The following is a 26,976-nucleotide window of genomic DNA, read 5'->3' as shown; positions in this document are numbered from 1 at the left end:
CCAAACCTGTTTGTTTGGCTTGGAAGGATCCAAACAAACCTTATTGAGGAGGCAAAGCAAGTTAGATAAGCAATCAATTTCCTTATTCCTTAACCCTCTACGAAAACCGAAGTCCCAGTTTAGAGCCAAAGGAGTTTGCAAATGGGAGATAAATTTTGAGGCAACCTCTTTTTTTTTTTTTACAATGAGATGGATAATAAGGAGGGGGAAAAGGTCCTTTTTCTGACCCAAATATTCTCTCAGAATTGAACTGTGTTTCTAGAACAAGCATCACACCTCACAAACATAAGAAACTAAGAATATTTGAATTGCCTTCCAAGGTGTTCCAAATTAGCCCTCTGTGATACACCGGCGTCTCACCCATTCTCTAAACAGCCATGAATCATGCCACAAGTTGTCTTGCTCTAGAGGCCAACACCACAACCATTTGCCTGACAAGGCTAGATTCTTTTGAACCACATTCCCTAACCCTAATCCCCCCTTCTCTTTGGCTCAGTTTGGGAGGAATACAAATAAAAAATATGTAGAGTACAAAACCATGTATTTTGTATTATTTTCTATATATTTGCACTATACATATTTGTATTTGTACTCTTTCCAAACTGAGCCTAATGAAAGAACACATACAAATATGTAGAGTGCAAAACCTTGTATTTTGTATTATTTTGTTTGTATTTGTACTGCACATATTTGTATTTGTACTCCTTCCAAACTGAGCCTTTACTTCTACACACAATCTGCCACTTAATTAGGTGATCCTTTTTACCATCTCTCGGTTCCCACAAAAAGTCTCTCATTAATTTCTCTATCTTCTTAGCTTCCTTGGGTGGAATCCTAAAGATGGAGAGAAAATAGGTCGGCAGATTCACCAATGTAGCTCTTACCAAGGTGATCCTGCCATCCAAGGAGATTTAATTTTTCTTCCATGAGGCTAATCTTTTTTTTTTAAATTTTTCTAGCACCATGTTCTAGAAACTACTCTCCCTAGGGTTTGCCCCTACTGGAAGCCCTAACCTACCAACGAGACAAGTTTTCTTCCTATCTCACCTCGACCTGAAACCTTAATCTCTCTTTAATTTCACTCTCTTGGGCAAAATACATTTCTTTTTTTCATTAATAAAATTTTCCTTCTACGTTTCAAAAAAGGAAGAAAGAAAGAAAGCAAGCAACATTGGTTCTTGGAAATATAGACACATAATGAGGGAGGTGGAACAGCTGACTCAACTAAGCCCTGTATCGACTATATGGGGCAGCTAGGTTGTCAGCAGTTGACTATGAGCTGGGAAGTTATCCCCCAAGGTGGGACTTTGTAAAAGAAATGTGAGTGGCCAGCAGGGGCTAGGCATACAAGGCGTGTTTATCACATTACTGATTGTACATCATTCTTTTTAGTAATCAATAAATTTGTTATAGAACTTCCATAATATAACTAGCCTGTTGAAAACACCTTGAAAGATATTAATGCACTGTTGAATATGTTGAGATGCATTCTTAGTAGGGCTGTCAATTGGACTGGATTTGGTCGAATTCGATCCAGTCCAACATTGGTCCATTTACAAATGGATTGGACCAAATCCGGTCCAAACCCATACAAATCGGTTCTAACCCAGTCCAATTGAAATGCAAATGGACTGGATTGGACCCAATCTAGTCCAAACTAAGTGAAACCTTGAAAATTACATTAAAGCCCAGAAAAAATAAAAAATTGCAGAAATATATTATTAAAAAAATCAGAAAATATAAAAAATTGCAGAAATAGAGCCTACATTAATTAGAACTGTATCAAGAATTATACAGTTGTTGTATATGTGACTATGAGTATATTATACAGTTATGCAGTAATGTCTACTACTGAATTACAGAGAAATTGCAAGTTGCAACAAGTATGTCTTCTTTCACAAAAAGAAGACCAGCCCATATAACTTTCAGCTCCACTTAAGTAGAACCTTGAGATATTCTGCAATAACTAGCACCTGCAGCACATAACACACTTTGATCAGTTCTAATAACAAATACATAAGACACAAATTATCATCTTTTATGTCGCCATAGCACCCGCAATAACACATAAAACACAACAGTAACAGTATTTTATTCAAAGCTCCATCTGTTTCACCATTAATGGGAACAAAATTTTCCAATCCATAAAAGATGAATTATGTTTTTTGGCTCTTCCACAAGCAAAACTTTGCTTGTTTGTCCCTTTTAAATGGAAAACAAATAAAACCTATGTGAAATTCCTCTCTTAGGCAGAAAAATACTAGGTGTTTGAAGCAGAGAAGCTGTTCATGCGAAGGGCCAAAACATCCAATGTAAGAGAGAAGATTATGAGAAAACAAAAACATAAGAAGCAGATAAATGACTGGAATGAACATTTTGACATTCATCTTACTGCCCTTGCATGAATGTAAAACAAAATATCAAATAATAGACCATGTGATCCAAACAGGCAACCCTCCCTCCATAGAAGGGCTTCTCAATGGGACTTAATGAAGAGAAGAGGGCACAGAAAAGAATAGATCATGTGATCCAACCACAACAAATGTAGAATGGCCAGTGACACTACCAATCATTAAGGAATAGACCACCTGCTCCACAACAAATATCTACGAGGATAGTGAAACCACATCAAGTAAGCAAACTAAAGATGCTTCAACAAGTAGCATGTGATTCTTTCATAAAAGAAAAAGAAGCATATCATTTTGAGGAAGGAAAAAAAAAGTTTTGAATAAGATTTTCACGTATCGCAGATGGGCAAAACTGATGTCCATTTTATAGAGCAACAAATATAGCAAAAGATATACTTCAGTACCAATAAAAACTATACTAATAATCTCAACTAGAATCAGAAGTTTTGAAAGAAAAAATCAAGCACCCTAATGGGAAAGTTTGCCACCAACTGTAGGTTAAAGATATCTTGGGACAAACAAATAAGTAGAAGCAACAAAATACAACATGAAAGGACAAATGGGATGTCCAATCCACTTTCTTATTGGACCAGATTGGACTGGTCCAATCCACTATCTTATTGGGCTATCCAACCTGGATTGGATTGGACTGGTCCAATCCACTGTCTTATTGGACTGTTCAACCTGGACCGGATTGGACTGGTCCAATCCATTGTCTTATTGGATTGTTCAACCTGGACTGGATTGGACTGGTCCAATCCACTATCTTATTGGACTGTTCAACCTGCTCAACCTGGACTGAATTGGATTGGTCCAATCCATTGTATTATTGGATTGTCGAACCTGGACTGGATTGGACTGTTCAACCTGGATCGGATTGGACTGGTCCAATCCATTGTATTATTGGATTGTTCAACCTGGACTGGTCCAATCCACTGTCTTATTGGACTGTTCAACCTGGACTGGATTGGACTGGTCCAACCCATTGTCTTATTGGACTATCCAACTTGTTCAATTTGGTTTTAATTCAGATTGTGTCAGATGTAAACCAGTCCTCAAAATAGGTGTAAACTTGAAAAATTAGAGAGAAAAAGGAGGAAGAAAAGTAAGAGCAGCACTACAAGAGAAGAAGATGGAGAAAAGAGGAGGAAGAAGAAGAAAGGTTTGAATAATCCTTCCCTTTCTTCTCTAATCCTTTTTACTAAAAATTAATGTTAAGATAATTACGAGTATGCCCTTAAGTGGGCGGCCATCTAGGCAGTAACATAAAGAGATCAAACAAAAAGAAATAACAGGCCTATTAAGATAGGCCCATTAGCTAACAGGAAAATAGAAAAAAATATTACAAGAGAAGATGCTGGAACCCATTCGGCCCAGTCTCTTTACACTCCCCCTCAAGCTGAGCATAGATGTCAATCATGCCCAGCTTGCTTATATAATGTGTCATTTTCCCTCTCGGAACTCCCTTGGTCAAGATATCAGCCAATTGTTCGTCTGATGTGATGAATGGCAAACAAACTTCTCCTGAGGAAACTCTTTCCCTTATAAAATGTCTATCAACCTCAATGTGCTTAGTTTTGTCATGTTTATGTGCAATATTGATAGCTGCTTGGTTATCACAGTAGAGCATCATTGGTTTCTCATAGTCAACCCCCAATTCTTCTAAAAGGGATCATAGCCACAGTAATTCTAACACACCATGTGCCATTACCTTGTATTCTGCTTCAGCTGAGGATCTAGCAACTACAGACTGTTTCTTACTCCTCCATGACACAATGTTCCCAGCGACCAGAGCACAATAACCTGAGGTGGATCTTCTATCATGAATACATCCTGCTTAATCAGCATCAGTGAAAGCTTCTAGCTTCATTGTCCATGTTTGGCAAATAGAATACCTTTCCCTAGAGTACCTTTCAAGTAACACAGAACCCTTTTTGCATCAGCTAAATGAGTATCTCTGGGAGAATGCATAAATTGGCTAATAACACTTATTGCATAGGAAATGTCCGACCGAGTCATGCAAAGATATAACAATTTCCCAAGCAGTCTCTGAAACACCCCCTTTTTAGATAAAAGGTCACCATCTGTAGCAGAAAGCTTATGATTGTGATCAATAGGAGTGGAGATTGGTTTAGCTCCAAGTTTAGCAGTCTCAACAAGGAGGTTAAGGACATGTTTACGCTGAGAAATGAAGATACCATCCTTAGATCTAGCAACTTCAATGCCCAAAAAATACCGAAGATCTCCCAAATCCTTGATCCCAAATTCAGAGTTAAGAAATTTTTTGAGTTTACTAACCTCTCAATTGTCATTACCCGTGACCACAATATCATCAACATAAACTATCAAAAAGGTCACCAGAGAGCCATTTCTCTTCAAGAACAGGGTATGATCATATTGAGTTTGTGTGTAACCAAAGGAGACAAGAGCAGCCCTGAACCTCTCAAACCAATCCCGAGGAGACTGTTTGAGGCCATAAATAGATTTCTGTAGTTTACACATCTTGCCTTGCATTTCCGTCCCATACACCCCTAGAGGCAAAGACATATAGACTTCTTCATGTAGGTCTCCATTCAAGAAGGCATGTTTAACATCAAACTGATGTAGGGGCCAATCAAAAGTAGCGGCTAGAGATAACAAAACCCGGACTGAGGTCATCTTAGCTACAGGAGAAAATGTCTCAAGATAGTCAATACTATACATCTAAGTGTAGCTTTTAGCAACTAGCCTAGCCTTAAACCTCTCAATAGATCAATTAGAGTGATATTTAATGGTAAACACCCATTTACAACCCACTGGTTCCTTCCCTTTAGGCAAGTCAACAATATCCCAGGTATGGTTCTTATGCAAAGCAACCAGTTCAGCCATCATCATCCCTCCATTCAGGTTTAGATAAGGCTTCCGGTACGGACCTAGGTATCACATGGGAAGAAACAGAAGCAAGAAAAGAGTAGTAGGAAGGAGAGAGAAGGCTGTAAGACAGGTGTTTGGAGATACAATGGGCTGTACACTTTGCTTGCCCTTGCAGAGAGCAATAGGAAGGTCAAGGTCTGGGAAAGATGTAGATGGGTTAGAGGAAGGCTGACCTATTATCTCAGTAATGATGGGAGGAGCAAGAGGCTCTTCTGTAGGAGTGGAAACAACTTGCCCATGTTTGAATCTGTGCCTTTGGTACTACCTTTGGAGAACAGGATGAGGATGAATTATAGTAGAATGAGGTGGAGGAGGAATAGGAATATTGGAGGTAGGTCCAGTGGGAAAAGTGGACACCTCATGAGAGGACTCAAGAGGGATGAGAAGAGGAACAGTTGGAGACATAGCAAAGGGTTCTTCAGATTTTTCCCCCTCAGGAGAAATACTAAAGAAAGGAGTCAACTCAGCAAATGTGACATCCCGAGATATAAAGCGGGTGCCACTAACTGGATCAAAACAACAATATCCCTTCTGTGTGGAGGCATATCCCAGAAAAACACATTTGTGCCTTTGATGGCTGTGAACATGCACATAGCAAGTGCACCCAAAAACACAGTGAGGAAGAGAAAAAAGATCCTCATCCGGGAAGAGAAGGCTAAAGGGGGTTTTGAAGTTAAGAACCCGGGAGGGCATACAATTGATCAAAAAGGTAACAGTAAGAAGAACATGTCCCCAAAATTTTATAGGAACATGAGATGCAAACAGGAGGGATCTGGCAACTTCAACCACATGTCGGTTCTTCCTTTCCACCACTCCGTTCTATTGTGGAGTGTAGGAACAAGAACTTTGATGAATAACCTCAAAAGTTTCAAGATAGGCGGAGAGGGTTTTCTCAAAATACTCCTTAGCATTATCAGAATGGAATATTTTGATCCGAGTGTTAAACTGGGTGAGGATGAGTTCATGAAATTTTTGCACAATAGCCGGTACTTCATCCCTGGATTTCATGAGATAAATCCAAGTGTAACGAGAGTAGTCATCAATAAAAAGGATAAAGTACTTGTAACCCCCCATAGTTGGCAAATGATATGGCCTCCACACATCAGAGTGAACAATATGAAAAGGAGAAAAAGATCTTTTATTGCTTACTGAATAAGAATGTCTACAATGCTTTGCTAGTTCACATGATTCACAATGAAGACTCGATAAAGACACTCCCTTAAACATATCTGGAAACAAATGACTCAAAGTAGAAAAAGACAAATGACCAAATCGAAAGTGACATAACAAGACTTTGTCAATAGACTCTAACAAGACTGACTCTAAGGCAACTCCATGAGGTGGTCCAAAAGCTCTATCCGATGTGTCCAGCAAGTATATTCCGTTTGCCTCATGGCCACTCCCAATCATCCTCTGAGATTGTAGGTCCTGAAAAACACAATGAGTGGGAAAAAAGGTTATGCTACAATTCATGGATTTAATTAAACCGCTAACAGATAAAATGTTTGTATTAAATTTAGGGACATGAGACAGAGGATAAATAAAGGGTGTCAGAGGTCTTTATATCCCCTTTACCAGAAATGGAAGCAAGAGACCCATCAACAAGGGATATTTTCTCTTTACTAGAGAGAAGGTGGTATGAGTAGAAGAGATTAGACAGGCTGGTCATATGGTCTGATGCACCGAAATCAATAATCCGAGGGATTTTATGATTACCTGAAACTAAAGTATGATTTGCAGAAGCACGAATACCTGAGTGAGCAAATGCAGATGATGATGATGTGTTGCTGGAAGAGTGAGATGAAGAAACAGTAGCTTCCAAGTGATTTAGCATCCTCCCATACTTTTCAAAATCCACCTTCATTGTTGCCAACTGCTCAATGATTGATTTTTCTTCACTCTCCTTATTTCCTCCTTCAGGTACTGTAACAACATTAGCTATCTTAGGCTTTCCTACCTGACTGCCTTTCTTAGAAATGTTGTTATTCTTAAACCTATCAGGAAGAAGCTCAGGATGAAACTTCCAGCAAGTGTCCTTTGTATGCCTCGGTTTCTTGCAATATTCACATATCTCAGTAGGACCCTTTGGCTTTATTCCAACATGTGCAAAGTATTCTATAGGTGGACTTTGTAACTGAACCTGCCGCCTACTCTCCTCACTGCTTATCATAGTATATGCCTGGGAAAGAGTAACCTCATCTTTGGCTAGGATATTTTGCCTAATGATGTCAAACTCAGGGTTGAGTCCAGTAAGAAATTCAAACACCCTCTTTCTCTCCACCAACTTCCTATACATTTCAGCATCATTCTTACTCTCCCATACAACTGTCTCCATAACATCAATTTCTTGCCATAGGGATTTCAGTAGAATAGTAGATTGCTACACTCTTCTCCCTTTGTCTTAGGTTCTTCACGTCACTTTTCAACTTGTAGACTCTGGCTACATTCAACTTCTATGAATAGGTCTCAGTAGCACTGTCCCATATCTCCTTAGCCGAAGACATCCAGAGGTAATGCTGACTTATATGAGGTTGCATAGAGTTGACCAACCATCCAATGACTGTATAGTTCTTCTACATCCATTTCTCAAATTCAGGGTCTGTCTCTTCGGGTTTCACTTTACTACTTGTGAGATACCCGAGTTTTCCTCTACTACAGACAAATTCTTATAGACTGTGCCCAAGCAAGATAATTTGTTCCATCTAGCTTGATTGTGGTCACACCAGTCAAAACGGAATGTACAGAGCCAAGGCCGGAAATCGGCACTTGCTTGAACTCACTTTCGTATGGCTCAATTAATCAAACAAAAATCAAAGAACCAGAAATTTGGTCTATATAAACTTACTTGAAGTCAAACCAGAACCCACATGCTTGAAAACTAGGGTTTTACTCTGTCCAATTGTTGGGGAGGAAGAGAGAAGATGCAGCCGCTCCTACCAGAACTTCCCAATCTCTTCTAAACCTGAACTGCCCTCCTTTAGGAGTCAAAAGACACCTCCCAAGCATAGAGCACTACACCCAAAGCTTCACCTTTACTTGTACCTTCGAAAATCTCTAGTCGGCTAGGGTTTTGGGCAGCAACAGAACAACACCACTTCTTGGCAATATCCAGCCAGATTTAAACTCTCCAAACCCTCTACCAACTAGGCCAGAGATCCTCTGAGCTATAGAGAACCTATCTCTCTGTACACTCTCTTAATCTAAGGGTGTATGGGAAAAGAGGAAGAAGAAAAGAAGGAAGAAAGAAACCTGCTCTGATACCAAGATGTAAACCAGTCCTCAAAATAGGTTTTAACATGAAAAATTAGAGAGAAAAAGGAGGAAGAAAAGTAAGAGCAGCAGTACAGGAGAAGAAGATGGAGAAAAGAGGCGGAAGAAGAAGAATGGTTCAAATAATCCTTCCCTTTCTTCTCTAATCCTTTTTACTAAAAATTAATGTTAAAATAAATACAAGTATGCCCTTAAGTGGGCGGCTAGCTAGGCAGTAACATAAAGAGATCAAACAAAAAGAAATAACAGGCCCATTAAGAGAGGCCCATTAGCTAACAGGAAAATAGAAAAAATATTACAAGAGAAGATACTAGGACCCGTTCGGCCCAATCTCTTTACAGTGTCCAACCCAAACATGGTCCATTGACAACCCCAATCTTATCTTCTATCAAGAGACTAGAAATTGGTTCAACCCAACCCAGTCCAATCTGATTGTTTACAAATAGGGCTGTCAATGGATTGGATATTGGTCCAATCTGATCCAGTCCAATATGAATCTATTACAGATGGACCAAGTCCATTAGGTTTGCATTGGTCCAGTTCAACATTATCTTATTGGACCGTCTAACCCGTCCAAATTGGTTTTGATTCAAATAGGGTCAATATATGCTAAATGCAACAACATAAATAGTAATTCTTAATTCTTCATACTGAGAGTTTTTCCACCATTCTCAACAGACAATATTCTTAGGGGTTGGTGGAATGCAACATCCTCAAGAACAGCTAGATCTCTAGCTCTAAAGGAATGGAATCCATCAACTCACAGCCTAGTCAAATTGAATTTTGACTTCATGTTAGCTAGAAGCAAGTCCTTATTACTTACCAATCTTTTTCTATTTTCATTCAACCTAACATCTTTGCTGCTTGTTCATGTTAATTCATCAGAAGTTGTTATTTCCAAAACCATCAAGTCTCAACCAATCCACTCCCTCCCCTAAACACACAATACAAATATACTCGTATACACTAGGCAATTGGTTCAAGTCACTTTATCTTTTTGTTACATATCTCTCTCTCCCTCCACGTAAGCTACAATTTTGTCTTTTAATGCATTATCCTCCTTGTTCAGTCTTTATTTATTTTTTTGCAATATGGCTAATGTTGGTTAAATCAGTTTTTGACAAAAAAAATCGAATTTGAATTTAGTGCGGTTGTATGTTTTTATGATTTGAATTTCAGTATTGAATTTATTTATTTATTTTATGTAAATGATTGGTGCTACATGCTATTTCCTTTCATCCACATTTCAACACCAATCACCATGCATCATTTTTTATTATTAAATCTTGTTGCATTACTTCATGTTAATGGCTTCTCTATCCAAAGTGAATTGGTTTCTATTTTGCCCTGCTTTTCACAATACGAAATCTTGGATATTGGAACCAATATGAATTTTCCTATTGGACAAATTACAACTCTTATGATAGAAAAATCACAGAATCATCTGTTTATTGAAAACGGCTGATTATTGAAGTCTCTTCTTTAACCTTGAAACAAGAAATTGAATTTAATCCTCAGAGAAAACATAACAAGAAATTACCTGAAGCAAGCAGGTTATGAGAGAAAAGAAAATTGCAGAGATTACATATGCATAAGAACAAAAAAAGACTATCCTATTTGCAGAAACCTGAACATTCAATGCACAACGTCATGCATTTCGGCAAGTCTGGGTCGGTTTTAATTAAAGATTTTAAGGAAACCGATTCAATAGCATTATTGATTCTGAAACCACCCAGATCTCTGCCTTTTCATATCAAAATAAATAAAATAAAAGAAAATAAAAACAAGAATAAAAGAGGAGTTAGAAAACTGAGGAAGCTATGACTAGGATGTAACTGACCTGAATCGTATTTCGGTGTTAATTCAAACAATGCAACGGAGAGAACCAAAGCTTTCCTCGTTCAGGACCGTTCTCTTTGAATAGCAGTGGCGACCGGGTGGCTCACAACCATAAGATTTAGAGAGAGATGGTGATGCTTTGGATGCATGTCCCTTTGAATCCAAGAGAAGGGTGGTGTGGCTAAGCTGCCGCTGCAACTGAGGTCGCTGCTCAACCGGCGATGAAAACAGAACAAGGGAGCAATTGGGTGTCTGGGAAATGCAGGGAGGAGAATAAATGTTAAGAAAGAGGAATTTGATAAGAAAAGTTGGGAAAGGAGGTGGGAATGGGAGAAAGAGATTCGGTTGTTGCTGGTTATTGGATTCAATTTCGCAACTGCTGGAAATATCGCCGGAGAGAAAACCTTGTACGTTTGTTTGTTCAATCGTCGGAGGGAGCAATGGAACCCTAAGTCTTTGAAGAAATTTCTGAAATCTTCAAACGGGAACCAGACCCCTTTCGATCAACGGTTATGTCCAAATTTGGTCTGCAATATATATGGACCATTTATATTTGGACCGGTCCGAGTCCATACAATCATTTGGACCATCCAATCCGTCCATAACACTTTCAAATTGGATGGAGTCCAACCCGAAACCGGTCCATTGACACACCTAGGTCTTAGGCCTGTCTACCCCCTGAATAAGTCAAACCCCCAAAGCATTCTTATTTAGTGTATTGGTGTACGTAATAAAATTTTGAACCATAGTTTTCAAGGCGCCAAGGTGAGGCTAGGTGACAAGGGGGCACCTTGTCGCCTAGTCGCCTAGGTGATGGACTTTTTTATGTAGAAAGCATAGATCCTAGGGTAGTTCCCTAGGTACTATAACCATATTTCCTTAAGAATTATTCATAATTTTCATAATAAAAGTATAGAGTTCATGTTAGACAAAATGTGTTGATTAGTCAATTTTAAGTTCTTCCTCATTGGTTCAGGTTTTAAAGCCTTTGGGGGTTCAATACAGCATTTAGCAATGTTTATATTGATAAAACCCTAACAAATAAGAAAATAATAAAAAGAAATTAGTATATAAGCACAATGAATATTTTAGTTTAGTAGTGCCTATTTTATAATTATAAAGTCAAAAAGTAAAGAATAAAAAATATTTTATAATACATAGTACAAAACTCTTTGGCGATTAGGCGAGGCGAGCCTCAAAGGGCGCCTTGTTGCCAGGCATCGCCTTGACAACTATGTTTTTAACCTTGAATTGGCCTATTGTTTATGTTCCCTCTCTTTTTCATTATGGATCTTATTGACATTTTATCAATGATGTTAGAGAAGGCATTCTTAACATTGTTAATTCACTGTTAAACAGGTAGATGGACCTTCATATAAAATGCTGCTGAAGAAGGAAAAAGCCCATGATATGGACGTAAATTCAGTTCAATGGAGCCCAAAGGTAAGCTGTGCCACAACTCCACTATTCATACTTGGGAAAGGTTGTATGGGTACAGTATCTGAAAGCCCAGTTGATGGGCCCCATCCTAAAGGATTCCTTAGCTCATCTAAGCCTTGTCCCAACTATATGGGGTTGGCTACATGAATCCTATTTGGCCCTTCTGTTCTGTTCAGTGACATATCTGTTGTTAAATTAGGGGTACTTAAATCATTTCTTATTACTTCTACCCAAGTCATATTTAGTCTTCCTCTATCTCTTCTAGCTCCTTCAACTTGTAGCAGATCACCTTTTCTAACAGGAGTTGTAGATGTTCTATGCATGTGACCAAATATCTCAAACTACTTCCTCTCATTTTATCACCTATTGGAGCTATTCCTAAGTTCCTTCATATGACTTGATTTCTAATTCTGTCATTTTTAGTTTTTCCACTCATCATCTAAGCACTTGCATTTCTGCCACTCATTTTTTGGGCATGTTTCTTTTATGGACATGCTTCTTAGCTGCCCAACACTCTGCTCTATACAACATAATTGGCCTTACAACTGTTCTATAGAAGCTTTCTTTTAGCCAAAGTGGTATTCACCCATTGCTTAAATCCCTGGATGCACTACTCTATTTTACCCATCCTGCTCTAATTCTATGGGTGATGTCCTCAATCTCTCCATACAAATTGTTAAACCGAGGTAATGGAAGATGCCACATTGAGTTATCTCTTAGGTGCATGATTGTTGTACTTTGTGCAAAAGATCATTATTCCATGCATCATTATATCTTTTTGGTTGCACTTCTGTAGTTAGATAATTGACAACATATATGGTGCATGAACTGCATCGTGAAGCAAAAAACTTGGACCAATAATAAAGCGATACATCAAAATTTAATCTTTAATATTGTTGAAGTCTTTAATGGTAAGTACACCTTATGAAACATGAACCAATGAGGACCATTTGGCATTTTTAACGTGATTGGTTGGAACTTTATTTATTATACAGCAAATATTCAAAATGCACCTGAGTTGAACTCTAGATAATTTGTCAATTTCATAACATAGCATTTGCTGCTTTCTTTTGTTCTGAAAATTTAACAGGAACAGCGGCTTCTAGCATCTGCAAGTGATGATGGGACCATAAAGATATGGGAGATGGTACCGAGCTCCTGATTAAACTCATTACTGTAGTTGCTTTATGTTTTTTTTTTTTTTTACCTTTTTACCGTATTATATGCATTTTTGTAATCAATAATGTGATTCACTTCGTGTATTTTATGGGACATAGACTACAAAATGAATGTTTATAGCCTTGAAAAAAAAATCAAGCAGCATATTTAAGGATAAGAAAAAATGGCAATTGTTATCATACAACATTACAACGTATGGTTCATTGTCCATTTGAAGGAAAATAAGAGAAATGTGGCTGCTCTCCGGTGGTCTGTTGGGATAGTTCGGCTGGCCGCCTCCCAGACGAACTATAGGTATATTCAAATTTTGTTTTCCTTTTCTTTTTGGATTGATTTTTCATGGTGTGTGGTTGGTGGGAAGTACAACATATACAGTCATGGCACAGCAGCATAGGCATGCCAACATTATGAAGATGGAGCGTCTTAGGTCTGGAGTTATGGGTCTGGCACCTTCATATCTTGCCACTTGTCAATGTTACAATAGTCAGGAATTACATCCAAGGTAATGGCTGCATCAAAGATTAGCATGAGCAAATTACTTATAGAACCCTACCTATCAAAAATTACTTGTAAAACACATGGTTCAAAGTATCAACATGTATTGATCTGTATCGGCCGATATGTATTGTTTCGGAAGCTCCCTGATACGCCCTTATAAGGGGTGTATCGGGATTCTGACCAGTTCGAAGGGTGAAGGAGCTTTAAACTGCCCCCTTGAACCGGTTTTGAAAAAAATAAATAAGTAAAAATAAAAACCGATATGGCCCGACATGTGAACCGTGCTTGTACAACCCACATTTGCTACGATAGGAGCCGCCTTTGATTTGTTTCATGGCCCCACCTTGAATTAGATGAAATGATTTATTGGTGTGGCCACTGTAGTACATTTAAGGCAATGGCTTTCTTTTTAAGCCCTGCACTACGAGTCTACGACAGTGTTGTAGTGAAGCACATTTGGCATCACACTGGAGAAGTTAGGGGTGCGTGCCAGGCCGGGTTGAGGTCAGCCCTAACCCACCCCAATCTGCTGAACCCCAGAGTTGGGATTGGGTTGGACTCGGAGTGGCCCAATTTCTCCATTTTCATATGTCAAATGTTCCTTTTTCTATAATCAAGGGTTTAGGATGTAGGTATGTATGTATGCATTGTTGCATATCTTTATACAAGCATATATGCATTTATACTACTTAAATAAATGCATGTTTATATAATAATTATAGAAGCTAAGTTCTTGAAGTTAAGTTGGGTTCATATTTTTCAATCCTAACCTTAACCCAAACACAACCTAAGTTGCAGCACCAGAAGAAATGCTTCTATTGTTTCTTGCATATCTCATAAACTGAAACATGGTTCTGTTATTTTGAAAGAAATGGTCCAATTTGAAAATGAGATCAGATGCAACCGTGCAAGAAACATGTACTTGAGAAGTGAGAAAATCTCGCTTCAAAAAGAAACGAGCTGAAGAGAAATCGGAAACGCACACTTTCTTTGTGTGATTGCCGCCGAGACCCAATCGGAAAACCATCAAAGTAGGTTTGACCGTTGAACGTTGAAGCAAGGATCAAATTATCAATACTTTTCAGCGTATTATATATATATATATATATATATATATATATATATATATGTATGCATCTATGTTGATTTAATAGAATTCTATATATGTATTTTTTGCATGTCAAAAAGTATCTACTTTGAACCTTGGGTTGAGGCACTTTTTTTTTTATATTTTTTTTTTGCCTTGTTTGGAATGTATATGTAATGTATTTTGTATAAATATTATAATATGACACTTACAATGTAGTATTTTATATTATGTCATATAAAATAAAGTTATATGCATTTATTTTGATGCTTAACCGAGTGATGATCTCTCAGCTAGTACCAAACTCGTTAGGTTGGGCTAAACGCATGGGTGTTTTAGGCTTTGTTTGAAGAATCACTATCAGTCAAGGGTGTGGTACTATTTTTTGGGACTCCCTCCTTTATTCATGGTTGGAACTTGGAAGGAGTTCATCTGTGTGTAACCGGGAGGCATGGCATTTCCCGAATGGAAGCTGGCACCTTGGGAGCTCAACTTGTGAGTTCGATTGCAACGCCTCGGCAGAAGAAGCTGAGAGAAAAAGTCAAGATCTTGGATGATGAGCCGGTCATTGTGGGTGAGGCTTGTTGGGTATGTACGTGCTAGAATGGTTCATGATTGTGGGCGACAATGTCTGGGATGCTTGGGTCATCGAAGTGCTTGCTTGGAGGTTTCCCCCTTGTAGATCGGGTTGAGGCCTTAGAGCATAGGATTGAGGTCCTTTAGCAAGATTGGTAATTTAGTGCTTATTTGGCAAGTTTTTTCCAGAAGATCTGTTACAAGATCTAATAGTTAAAAGACAGGGTAAGCTTTTGCAAATAGATCTTGGAAGACCAAAGACTGTTTGGTTGAAATGTTTTTCATAGATCTCATGAAAGACTATAAAAGCTAGAAGACTGTTTGGTAATGTGATGAAAATATGTGTTATGTATATGTGAATGTCTTGTGTGTGGGCCAATGCACCTTTCATTTAACACGTGGGACCCACATACATTTTCTAAGGTGGACCCCACATACCATTGGTGGACATGTATGTGAGGCCCACATACATTTTTCAAGGTGGGCCTCACATACCATTGGTGGACATGCATGTGGGGCCCACATACATTTTACAAGGAGGGCCCCACATACCATTGACTGGCATGCATATGGGATCCATGTGTGGACATGCATGTGGGGCCCACACATTTTACAAGGTGGGCTCCACATACCATTGGTGGACATGTATATGGGGTCTACGTACATTTTACAAGGCGTGCCCAACATACCATTGGACATGCATGTGGGGTCTATGTGTGGACATGTATCAATGTGGGTCCCACATAATACCTAATGCGGGTCCCACATAATACCTAATGCGGGCCTCATATACATTTTCCAATGTGGGCCCCACATATCATTGGTAGGTCCCACTTACACATTCAAATAGTCTTTTTGTGAAAAGATAACCCATTTTCTCCCAAGCCCACACGTTCGAAGAAGACGGGGGCATTAAAACATTATAAAAGCTTCATTTAAAGCTTCCTGAAAAAGCCCAAATTCGGGCTGCTGACATCTTTTATGGGTTAGAGCTTTTTCCCAATTGATATTTCCATTACCAAACTGGAAAAGCCCAAAATTCAGGCTTCCGAGCTTCTAAACAGTCGGAAGCCTACATAGAAAGATTTGCCAAACGCGACCTTAATTTTTTGCTTTTATGTTTAGTTGAGTTTGTTGTGGTTTTAACTTGTTTGTCCTTTGTAGGGATCTGTGCGGTGAATACCTTGAGTGATCGGCTCACCCACGTGTCTTGCTACTTGCTAGTACAATGTGGTGAAGAGGGAGAAGGTCAAATTTAAGGCCAAGGTGACAAAGTGGAAGGCCGAGCTGTAGGAAGCCAATTAAAAGATTAGGTTGGCCGAGTTGGAGTTATTCATGGGCTAGGATTGGCAATTGAAGTCTTTGTTAGGGTAGATCGGTAATCTCGAGCTATTGTGCTTATTGATGTTTTCCTTTTTACCTTTGCAAAGTCCATTTGTTAGGGTAAATTGGGTTCCCACTCTTGGTGCTCGTCTTCTTTAGAGTGCTCATGAGAGATGTATCCATTGAAGTATCCTTGTTGGATGAGGTATTTGATCTTGTTTTTGACTCTTGATAGTCCTTGGTGTTATGCCCATGACTATGACTTCGGTGGAACTTACAATACTTTTTTTGATCTCCCTGGTTGGATTTGAGCTTGTTGAGCAACTTGAGGAAGGATTTATCATAAACTTCGAGTAGGATATTCATTCGTGAAGTGTTCAACGGGGTGTAATGGTTATAGATTGGGGCTTTTGGAGTTCACCTGAGGTTGTTGGCTTGGGATGAGCTTCTTCCATGGCCATTATTGTCCCTGTCCTTGTGGTCATCTCAGTCTCTATCTCTCTTTCTAGAAACCGATCTATCTTATTCTATTTCTCAATGGTGTGCTAGCATTTCCTTAGCATTGATGTACTTCTCGGCTCAATGAAGGAGGTCAGCCATATTTTTTGGTGGTTTCTTTTCTAAGGAAAATCTATACTCTTTGTTTCAAATGCCATTGATGATGGTGGCCACTGCAAGGGAGGGGTCAAGGTCCCTCACCTCTGAGGAGCCCTCGACATTGAAACTTTTGACCTAGTCATGCAGTGGCTCGTCTCGTCACTACCTAATTGCCATCAACAACATCACGATCTTTCTATATGTCGCACTGTTAACGAAGTAGATCATGAACAGGTTGGCGAATTGGTCCAATGACCCAATCGACTCAAGTGGTAATTTAAAGAATCATTGCCGATCTGCATATATGAATGTCGCTTGGAAGACCTCGCCGGTGATTGGCTCGTTGTAGCCCTTTAGGAGAATGAGGGCTCTGAAGTTTTTCAGGTGGCCTATGAGATCTCCTGTGTTGTTATAGGCATGTATGTTTAGCATCTTGAAGTTGGCCAAGAGCGACCCATTTCAGATGTGCACAATGAAGGGAGGGTCCTTTGATAACCACTATCCGATGTCCGATGTTGAGTTGAAACTATCTTCCTCCCTCAATCACTGAGGCCCGAGCTCGCATGACTTTGAGTTCCTCACCAACATTCGGTTTTTTGACCTAGTTTTTGGGACTAGTTGTGTTCATCCTCCACTAAGTTAGCCTTGGCTTAAGAGGTCATCGAAGGGGGCTTCATGTTGGCTAGTCTCCTGTTCGGTGGATCTCGAGCATCATCTTGTTGCTGCTATGGCCACAGGGAACCTACTTGTACTGGTCGGTCATGCAATGTGCTCAATTGCCTTTAGTGGTTAAGATGGATTAGGTCATGATCCGATCCAATCCAAAACATAATCATATTTTGTCGGATTCTAATATCCCCTTGTTAGATTTTCATATTAGATAGGATTGAATAATAGGATTCGATTAAAAATCGAATGAATTTGGATCAACCCCATTCTAATATCCCCATTTGCCGCTATGTTTATATTGCATTTTGTAATTTTTTATATTATTTATTTTTTTATAAAAAAACATGTATATATGATAAAAAATAGTTGAGAAATATAAATTGTTATAATTTTTTCCTTTTAATAATTTATTAAAAATTTCAAAAATTAAATTGAATCAGATCAACTTGAGATATGCAACATCCTTAACGAATTTGGATTCGAATTGATGTATGCGAGATTTTATCAGATCTACAGATCAAATTTGGATATACCCTAATTGAAATCTAATCCGATCTATTTGCATCCTCAATTACGTTTGAATTGAGGAGGATTGTTTTGAGGTGGCCATTCTGCTGGATTGCCGATTTTATCGTTTTGTTGGGTTAGGGGCTCTAGGTCTCGACCTTGTTGTTAAGGTGTTCCACGGTCATGGGTTAGGAGGGCGAAAAGGCCTTTGACAAACGTTGGAGGTTTTGGGAGTATTCCCGCTTGACGGGCGGGTTCTCCATTGGTTGTGGGGGGTTTGTTGGTGGTTGGTATCTTTTGGTTTTTGGTTTTTGATGGTCACGAGACTTGTTGAGAGAGGGGGACTGATTTTGTGAGTCCTGATTGTTGGTGTGAGTCTTCAGAAGCATGAGTGTTAGGCTTTTTTATTTGTTTCTTATAAACGGAGTCAATCTATTATAGTTTTAATTTGGGTAACAAATGAGGGAAGTGAGAAGGAGTTGGAAATCATATGAGCAGAATTGCTTTCCAAGGCACCTGTAATTGATAGAGAGTCCCAAGGAGTGTCCCCGGCGAGAACTCTTTGATGCTTAAACTAATAAGCGAGCAGGGGGGTCACTGGATTGAACCAAGGAGGTTGATCAACGAGAAAAGCAAGGGGACGAGGTAAATGTAAGAAGAGGGTTATAATGTGTGTACCTTTTCCAAGGGTGCTTTACCTATTTATTGAAGAGGTGTTGTACTTGCCATGGAGTTTTAGTCTTGTTAGGAGACGGCTTTCAAGCCTGACCCAAGCTTCTCGATAGTTGTACTTATTGAGATTTAGGCATGTTGGAGGTGTTTGGGCGAACCAGTTGGGTTAGTTGGATAGGGTGACTCGAGGACATGTGGTTGCTTGGGATTAGATGCAAAGATGTTATTCATTAGACTTGTTCATGGGCTAGGTTCGGGCTTAGCTTTTGCTAAAACTTTCTTTTTTTTTTGTTTTATCAATAGCTTTTGCTAAAACTAATGGGCTAGGCCTGTAAACAGGTCTAATATAGTCATATCGTTGCAGAGGTTGATCTAAATTTATTCAACATTTATTTCATTTTTTCATAGGGCTAGCAAACCAAATGTATTTATATGTATTCTTTCCTCAATTGTTGCATATAGCCCAAGTTTCTCTTAGAGTTGAGAATTGTTTTATAATTTTGACATGCTCTTGGTATTAGATTTACTTGTATGTGTGCACATGTTTTGTACATGACAATTTTAGATGATAATGATGATAGTAATAATATATTTCCAAAATTTTTAATATTTTTTTAATATTTTTGTTTAATATGATGAATATATTATATTATGTGTCCAAATGAATTCTACAAAATTTATTCATTTTGAAGCTTTTTTGTGTTGTCTTTTTTTTTTCAAATTTTTATTATTTAATTATGACACTAAGGGTGAAAATATTTGACCTAAAAGGTTGAACTATTGACCTACCACTAAACATGGGAACAACTTCACTTTTGGGTTAGTTTTAAATTTTGTATTTCATTACCATCATCAATAAAACAATTCTTTTTTATTGTACTTTTTATTTCTTCAGTATGTATTAAAATATTATCAACAACAAACCATTAGGGATGTGCCCAAAATTTTTCTACAAAATTTTTATTTTTTTAATTTTTTGTGTTTTATATTTTTATATTTTTATTATTTATTTATGATATTAAAGCCTGACACATTTTTCCCAAAAGGTTAAATTGTTGACCCTCTAATAGGAAATCAATTTAATTTTTGTGTTGGCTTTATATTCTGTATTCCATTTCCAACATTAGTAAAGACAATTCTTGTTTACCACACTCATTTTAATTTAATATGGTTAATATAAATTATTAGTAAATTTCTATATTTTTTCATTTTTTTTTTAATGTTTTTATGTTTTTTTTTTTAGTTTTTATGATTTAATTTTGACATTAAGGGTTGATAGTGGACCATACTGAGCCAGCACAACCCACTTTTGCAGGCCACCTGTACTATAGTTGGTCATGCCTGCTTGGCCTGGAACCCCTCAAATGTTTTGCATTGACCCATAAGCCTCAAAACCTAAGCCCAACATGGCATAGGGGTTTAGGCCAGGCTTGGGATGTCTACTTGCTGTAGTGATTGATTTGGGCCTAGCACAGCCCAAGTCATGCAAAGTTGTGCTAGCGTACACGGTCCAATCCACTTTATAGCTCTAACTCCATTGCAACCTGCACGACTAGGGTTCAAATTTTGGAAATAACCTCTCTATATGTGCAAGGGGTAAGGTTGTGTGCATCTATCCCTCTCCAAACTCCACATTGGTGGGAGCCTTGCGCACTAGTGTCATTTTTGGGTTGGTTTTAAACATAGGTTTTGATATTAATATAAGTATTGGTGGGATATAGATCTAATTGACAATTTATTTGAAGCAAAAAAAATAAATAATAAAATTTATTAGTGAGAAAAATAGCTTAAATATAGGATTTAATGAGAGAGAATGAGAGTTAATATATTGATGAGGCATAGTATAATTTAAATTACATTTTCTACCCTCACAATTAGAGAGGGACCAAATTAAAAAATAAGGGCATTTTAGTCAAGAGCATGATTCAATGATAGACGATGGGAGCTAATATCTTAAATATAAAACTTAATGAAAAGAAATTTAATATAATAAAAAATATTTATCAAATTACATTTTCTATTCTCAAAATTAAAAGAGGAACCAAATTAAAAATAAAAATATTTTAATCAAACAGAAATTCTACACTCCTATTGATACTATTAATAGTAGTATGGATAATACAAAAAAAAAAACTTTTAATTGATATACATCTTCAAGCTCATCCTCGCATGGAACCTCACAACTATTGAATTATTGTTGGTCCTACATCAAATTTTTAAAATAATAAAAATATCCAGCTACCTTCTGAATTCTGATAGCGACAAACCTGACAACTATTGAATTATAATAATTAACCTAGTGCCTGTAGAAAAATAAAAGATCCCAAATTTGTAGGAAAAGCAGAAGTGCCATGTATTATACAAATCTGACGCTACACCAAACAGTTTTTAATTAATCTCAGTTGCAGGTATGGAAAAATCAGTATATGACTTTCAACGCAAGTAGCACCCACTAAGAATTGGATACATGTATTACATATATAATAATAACCACTACGGTGGGTTATTTTTTTTAGGGTCATTTATTAAAACATCTCTATAGTTTTATAGATTTGCAAAAACCTATCCTATAATTTGTATTTTATTAAAACACTCCTTATAGTTTGTAATTAGTTACTTAATGGACTTTTCATTAAGAATTATTTGTTTTTCCATATGAAAATAGTAACATGATCATCTAAATTAAGTGAAAAATGTTTAAGGGCATGGACCCATGGTTGTTTATTCCAAAAGTACCCCTAAACTGAGTGCAAAATGTTCAAGGGTACGTATCCATGGTTGTTTATTCCAAAAGTACTCCCTAGCATTTTTTTTGTATAGAAAACAAAATTGACCAAATAGAGAAAAATAGAATGGTTGTTTGTGTTTTACTAGGGACAAAAATGGCATTTTTGTTTTTAGTTTCTTTTAATTAAATTCATTTGAATGGATGTTAGCATTAAAGCTGTCATTTTCTACTTTCATCTTAACAAAAGGTTGATTAAGTAAATTGATTACAAATTATAGGGAATGTTTTAGTAAAACACAAACAGACAACTGTATGGTAGGTTTTAGTAAATTTATGAAACTATAAGCGGTGTTTTAGTAAATAACATTTTTTTTTTATTTTTAATGGGACTAGCCCATTCTCCATCCCCTTGATACTCCCAAACTGCACCTACCCATAAGGATTTTACCCACACTTAATTTGATCATAGGTCTCTGGTACAATGAGTAAAAGATCCTATCAACTGAGACACCATTAGTTGGTCACACCTTATGACACTCAATAACCATTTATTTAATATATTTTGACAAAAATAGTTATATTTTCAGATTATTTGAAACACAACAAACCACAAAAGGAATTACCCAATGTTGGCCACTCGATCCATGGGAATTGGGATCTTCTCGGAGCGTGAACTTCACAACAACCTCACGACCACATCCAACCCTGTATTATGAATATTTCCCATGAATAATAAATACAAGTATGAGAGATGTGCCCGTTGTGCAGCCAGAACATGCTGTGTGGTTAGTGTGAAGTGCGGTGCATGAGGAGCAGATCCGGACTTGTCGATGGGTCAGGGGTGAACCGCGTTGGATACGATCCTAACTTTTGGCATTAATTTTAGCACAAACTGTAAAATTCAAACCCGTTTTATCACAGCCCTTAACCTTTGACCATTTCAAACACACCACAGTGGGACCCAGTAGTATGGAACACACCACACTTTTAGCCACGTCACAGAAAACCCCCTAAATGAATGAATCTGCATATAGGAGTTTGGGCCTGAACTCTGAACTCTTGCAACCCATAACCAAGGGGATGTTTGGAACCATTGCTGTTTTTCAAAAAAATGGTGCCACGTCGAATCCACATAGGCATTTCAACAAACACCCATATATATATGAATGTTTGGTTCAGGAGTTTATTGAAAAATCAGGCATGCCTCATAAATCGGGACCCTACCGATGCATGAAATGCCAAATTACCGTTTCCTCCAACGGTTGACTGATGTGTATCCTATGTGGTGCTTACCTGTCAGCACACACATGAAAAATGGTGATAAAAATCACCTTACCAAACAGCATAGTTTTGTTTACTTCCTATGTGGCAGAAGCATTTTTTTTGTGGGTCTTGAAAGCATGGGTGTTTTTTCTTGAAAATCGGTCCCAAAAAGTGCCCACATTCTAAACACCATTCAAATGGGATGATCTTACTCAATATAACTAGATTAGGCTCCAGATGATTGTTCAATTTTGGACCTGCTGCTGGTGAGTTCTGAATCTGTATCAGATGATAATCAACCCGCTGGATTTCTTGTCATTATAACTTCTTTTATTTGGTTTATATAAAAGAAGCCATATGTGTTTGTAATTTTCTGTATTTTTTGGAATTTTTTTCTATATTTTTTGGAATTTTTTTCTGTATTTTTTTTGTATTTTATTATTTTTATATTTAGATATTTTTATTTTTTTTCATATGTTCTTTTTCCTGTATTTTATTTAATTTTATGGTATTTTTTATTATATAAATATTTTTTGTTTTTTAATTTATTTATAACATCACGGGTCGAATTGTTCGACCTAGACGGTTGAACCACCAAACCGGAAAACGGTGCCCAGAACAATTCCATTTCTAGGTTGATTTTTAAAACCTTATATAAAACTTAATGAAAAGAAATTAAATACAATAAAAAATAATTCTCAAAATTAAAGAGGAATCAAATTAAAAATATAAAAATATTTTAATCAAACAAAAATTCTACACTCTTATTCGTACTATTAATAGTAGTATAGATAAATACAAAAAAAAAAAAAAACTTTTAATTGATATACATCATCATCTTCGATCTTCATGCTCATCCTCGCATGGAACCTCACAACTATTGGATTATTGTTGATCCTACATCAAAATTTTAAAAAGAATATCCAACTACCTTCTGATAGCGACAAACCTGACAACTATTGGATTATAATAATTAACCTAGTGCCCGTAGAAAAAGAAAAGATCCCAAAGTTGAAAGAAAAGCAGAAGTGCCATGTATTATACAAATTTGGCGCACACCAAACAGATTTATATTAATCCAGTTGCAGGTATCGAAAAATCAGTATATGACTCTCAACCCAAGTAGCACCCAATAATAGACCTGTTTATGGGCCCGGTAGCCCGATGGTCCGCCTGGCTTAGTCAGGCTTGGTCATAATTTTAGGTTCGCATTGGGTCTGATTTTTTTTGAGTCGAATTCAGGAGTCCGAATCTGACATGATATTATATATTAAATAATAAAAAATATATTTTATTTTTCTTTGTTTTTCTCTTTTTTTCAAGTAATAGTGAGATGTTTATTATTTTTGAGTTTTGAAGGTTTTTAATATAAATAAAACATTTTTTATAGAATAAAAAAAGAAAAAAAATTCTATTTTCAAATTTCTGGTCGGGTTCAGGCCCGAGCTCAAGCTCAAGACCTAAGCCCGATGGTGATCGAGCTCGGGCCTGAATGTATTTTATTGATACATAGACAAAGCCCAACCCATGGACAGGTCTACCCACTAAGAGTTGGATACATATAGTACATATATAATAAGAACCACTACCATGACTTTTTAGGGTCATTTACTAAAATATTCCTATAGTTTCATAGATTTGCATAAACCTACCATATAGTTTGCATTCTATTAAAACACCCCTTATAGTTTGCAATTAGTTACTTAATGGACCTTTATTTGTTTTGTCATATGAAAATAGTAACATGATCACCTAAATTAAGTGAAAAATGTTTAAGGGCATGGACCCATTGTTGTTTATTCCAAAAGTACCCCTAAACTCAGTGCAAAATGTTCAAGGATATGGATTCTTAGTTGTTTATTCCAGTGTAGAAAACAAAATTGACCAAATAGAAAAAAATAGAATGGTTGTTTGTGTTTTACTAGGGACTAAAATGACTTTTTTTTGTTTTTAGTGAAATTCTTTTGATTAAATTCATTTGAATGAATGTTAGAGTTAAAAGTTAAAACTGCCATTTTCTACTTTCATCTTAACGGAAGATTGATCAAGTAAATTGATTGCAAATTATAGGAAATATTTTAGTAAAACACAAACAAACAAATTATATGATAGGTTTTAGTAAATTTATGGAACTGTAAGGGGAATTTTAGTAATTGACATTTTTTTTTTCATTTTTAATGGGGCTAGCCCATTCTCCATCCCCTTGATACTCCCAAACTGCACCTACCCATAAGGATTTAACCCACGGGACACTACAACTGTAAATTGGGAATATCTTTTGGATTTACAAATTTTGATTCATGAGGAAATGTTGCCAATATACTTAGTAGTGTTTGTGGGTAGGATTCTTGTGGATAAGAGAGATAGGATTCCCCAAACCGGTGGTAGTGGGATTTGATCACAGGTCTTTGTTACAACGAGTCAAAGATCCTATTAACTGAGACACCATTAGTTGGTTACGCCTTTTGACGCTCAATATCCATTTATTTAATATATTTTGACAAAATTAGTTATATTTTCAGATGATTTGAACACAACAAACCACAAAGGGGAAATAGCATATAAGGGCAATTTTTGGGGTCTAATATTAATAAAAGTAATATATTTAAAAAAATTCAAAAAAAGGTTAACTTTTTAAAAATAATATCAATAAAGGGCAAAAACACTGTTCATATTCTTCTTCTTGGCATTTGTTCACTAGAGCTGCCGCCCGCCACACCTCCGCCCACCTCTGCTTCCGCCTCTGACAATGTTGTCGGAGGTGGGTGGAGACAGAGGTGGCGGCGGTGGCGGGCAGAGGAATGACCACCAATGCCGCCGCTGCCACCTCTGGTGAACAACGTTGGCGGCGGCAACATTGCCGAAGGTGGACAGAAGTGGCGACGGACGGCGGCTCTAGTGAACAAATGGCAAGAAGAAGAAGATGAATAGTGTTTTTATCCTTTATTGATATTACTTTTAAAAAGTTAACCTATTTTTTATTTTTTTTAAATATATTACTTTTATTGATATTAAACCCCAAAAGTTGTGTATATGCTATTACCCCAATCACAAAAAGCATTACCCAATGTTGGCCACTCGGTCCATAGGAAATTGGAATATACTTCTCACAACGCGTGCATCACACCGACCTCACAACTATATCCAACCCCGTATTGAGAATATCTCCCATAAATAATTAATACAAGTATTTGAGCAGATCGAGACTTGTCTTACCCCCACAACGTCCCTCGTCACATCCTGCCGTGTATTGAAACATATTTCGATGATAATAATAGGAATGACGATGTCATCACGGGAACATGTTCTCACTACACGGCGGGGATGTGCTGTGGACGTTGTTGGGGCTGATTCGGTCTCGTAAAATTCAAATCCGTTTTTTCACAGCCGTTAATCTTTGACCATTTCAGACACGCCACAGTGGGACCCAATAGTATGAAACACACCACACTTTTATCCACGTCACGGAAAACCCCCTAAATGAATCTGCACATAGGAGTTCGGGCCTGAACTCTGAATCTTGGAAACCATAACCAAATGGGATGATCTTACTCAATATAAGTAGATTAGGCTCCAGATGATTGTTCAATTTTGGACCTGCTCGCTGCTGAGTTCTGAATCTGTATTAGCTGATAATTAACCCGCTGGATTTCTTTATGAGAATTGCAAATTAATACTTTTCTGTGAAACTGAATTGCACATTTGAAGTCTATAATCAGAAATTTTTCCTGTTGAACTCCATGACAATCCAGTTTTATATCTTGTCAGTAACAGAGATCATTCATTCTGGGCAATAACTTTCCATGCCAGTCCTTCATCCCAACTCCACTATCAGACCATCAACCCAGTCGAATGGAATTAAACTGGCCAGAGCCATTTCTGATCTTACTGGTTTCCCCACAGGGCAGATCGTTTAAGACGCTTATTAACTAACCATCAAAACTGTGCAAATTTTTGTGGGGTTTGATCAAATCATATAGCTAACAGGAGTGCCAGCCATCAACAGA

At 37.3% G+C, this 26,976-nt stretch overlaps 1 protein-coding gene across 2 annotated transcripts in view; it reads left to right on the top strand.

The window, feature by feature from the left end:
• The window catches only part of EMB1345 (Transducin/WD40 repeat-like superfamily protein), a 40,392-nt gene extending 27,150 nt beyond the window's left edge, over positions 1-13,242 (top strand). The window contains exons 10-11 of one of the 2 annotated variants that reach the window (XR_016082635.1): positions 11,790-11,873; positions 12,961-13,016. Coding sequence is in view for 1 of the 2 variants with exons in the window: in XM_010273351.3 (XP_010271653.1) it covers positions 11,790-11,873; positions 12,961-13,032 (156 nt within the window). In the remaining variant the exon portion in view is untranslated. Of the gene's footprint in view, positions 1-11,789; positions 11,874-12,960 lie in introns of both variants that reach the window. The other variant, XM_010273351.3, reaches the window with a different exon arrangement.
• Positions 13,243-26,976: the final 13,734 nt, after the last annotated feature.

This window comes from Nelumbo nucifera, chromosome 2, assembly GCF_055504915.1.
Source record: "Nelumbo nucifera cultivar China Antique chromosome 2, China Antique-T2T, whole genome shotgun sequence".
In the NCBI taxonomy this organism is placed as follows: domain Eukaryota; kingdom Viridiplantae; phylum Streptophyta; class Magnoliopsida; order Proteales; family Nelumbonaceae; genus Nelumbo; species Nelumbo nucifera.
Note: the sequence above shows the minus strand (reverse complement) of the source record. Positions and strands in the feature narration are given on the sequence as shown.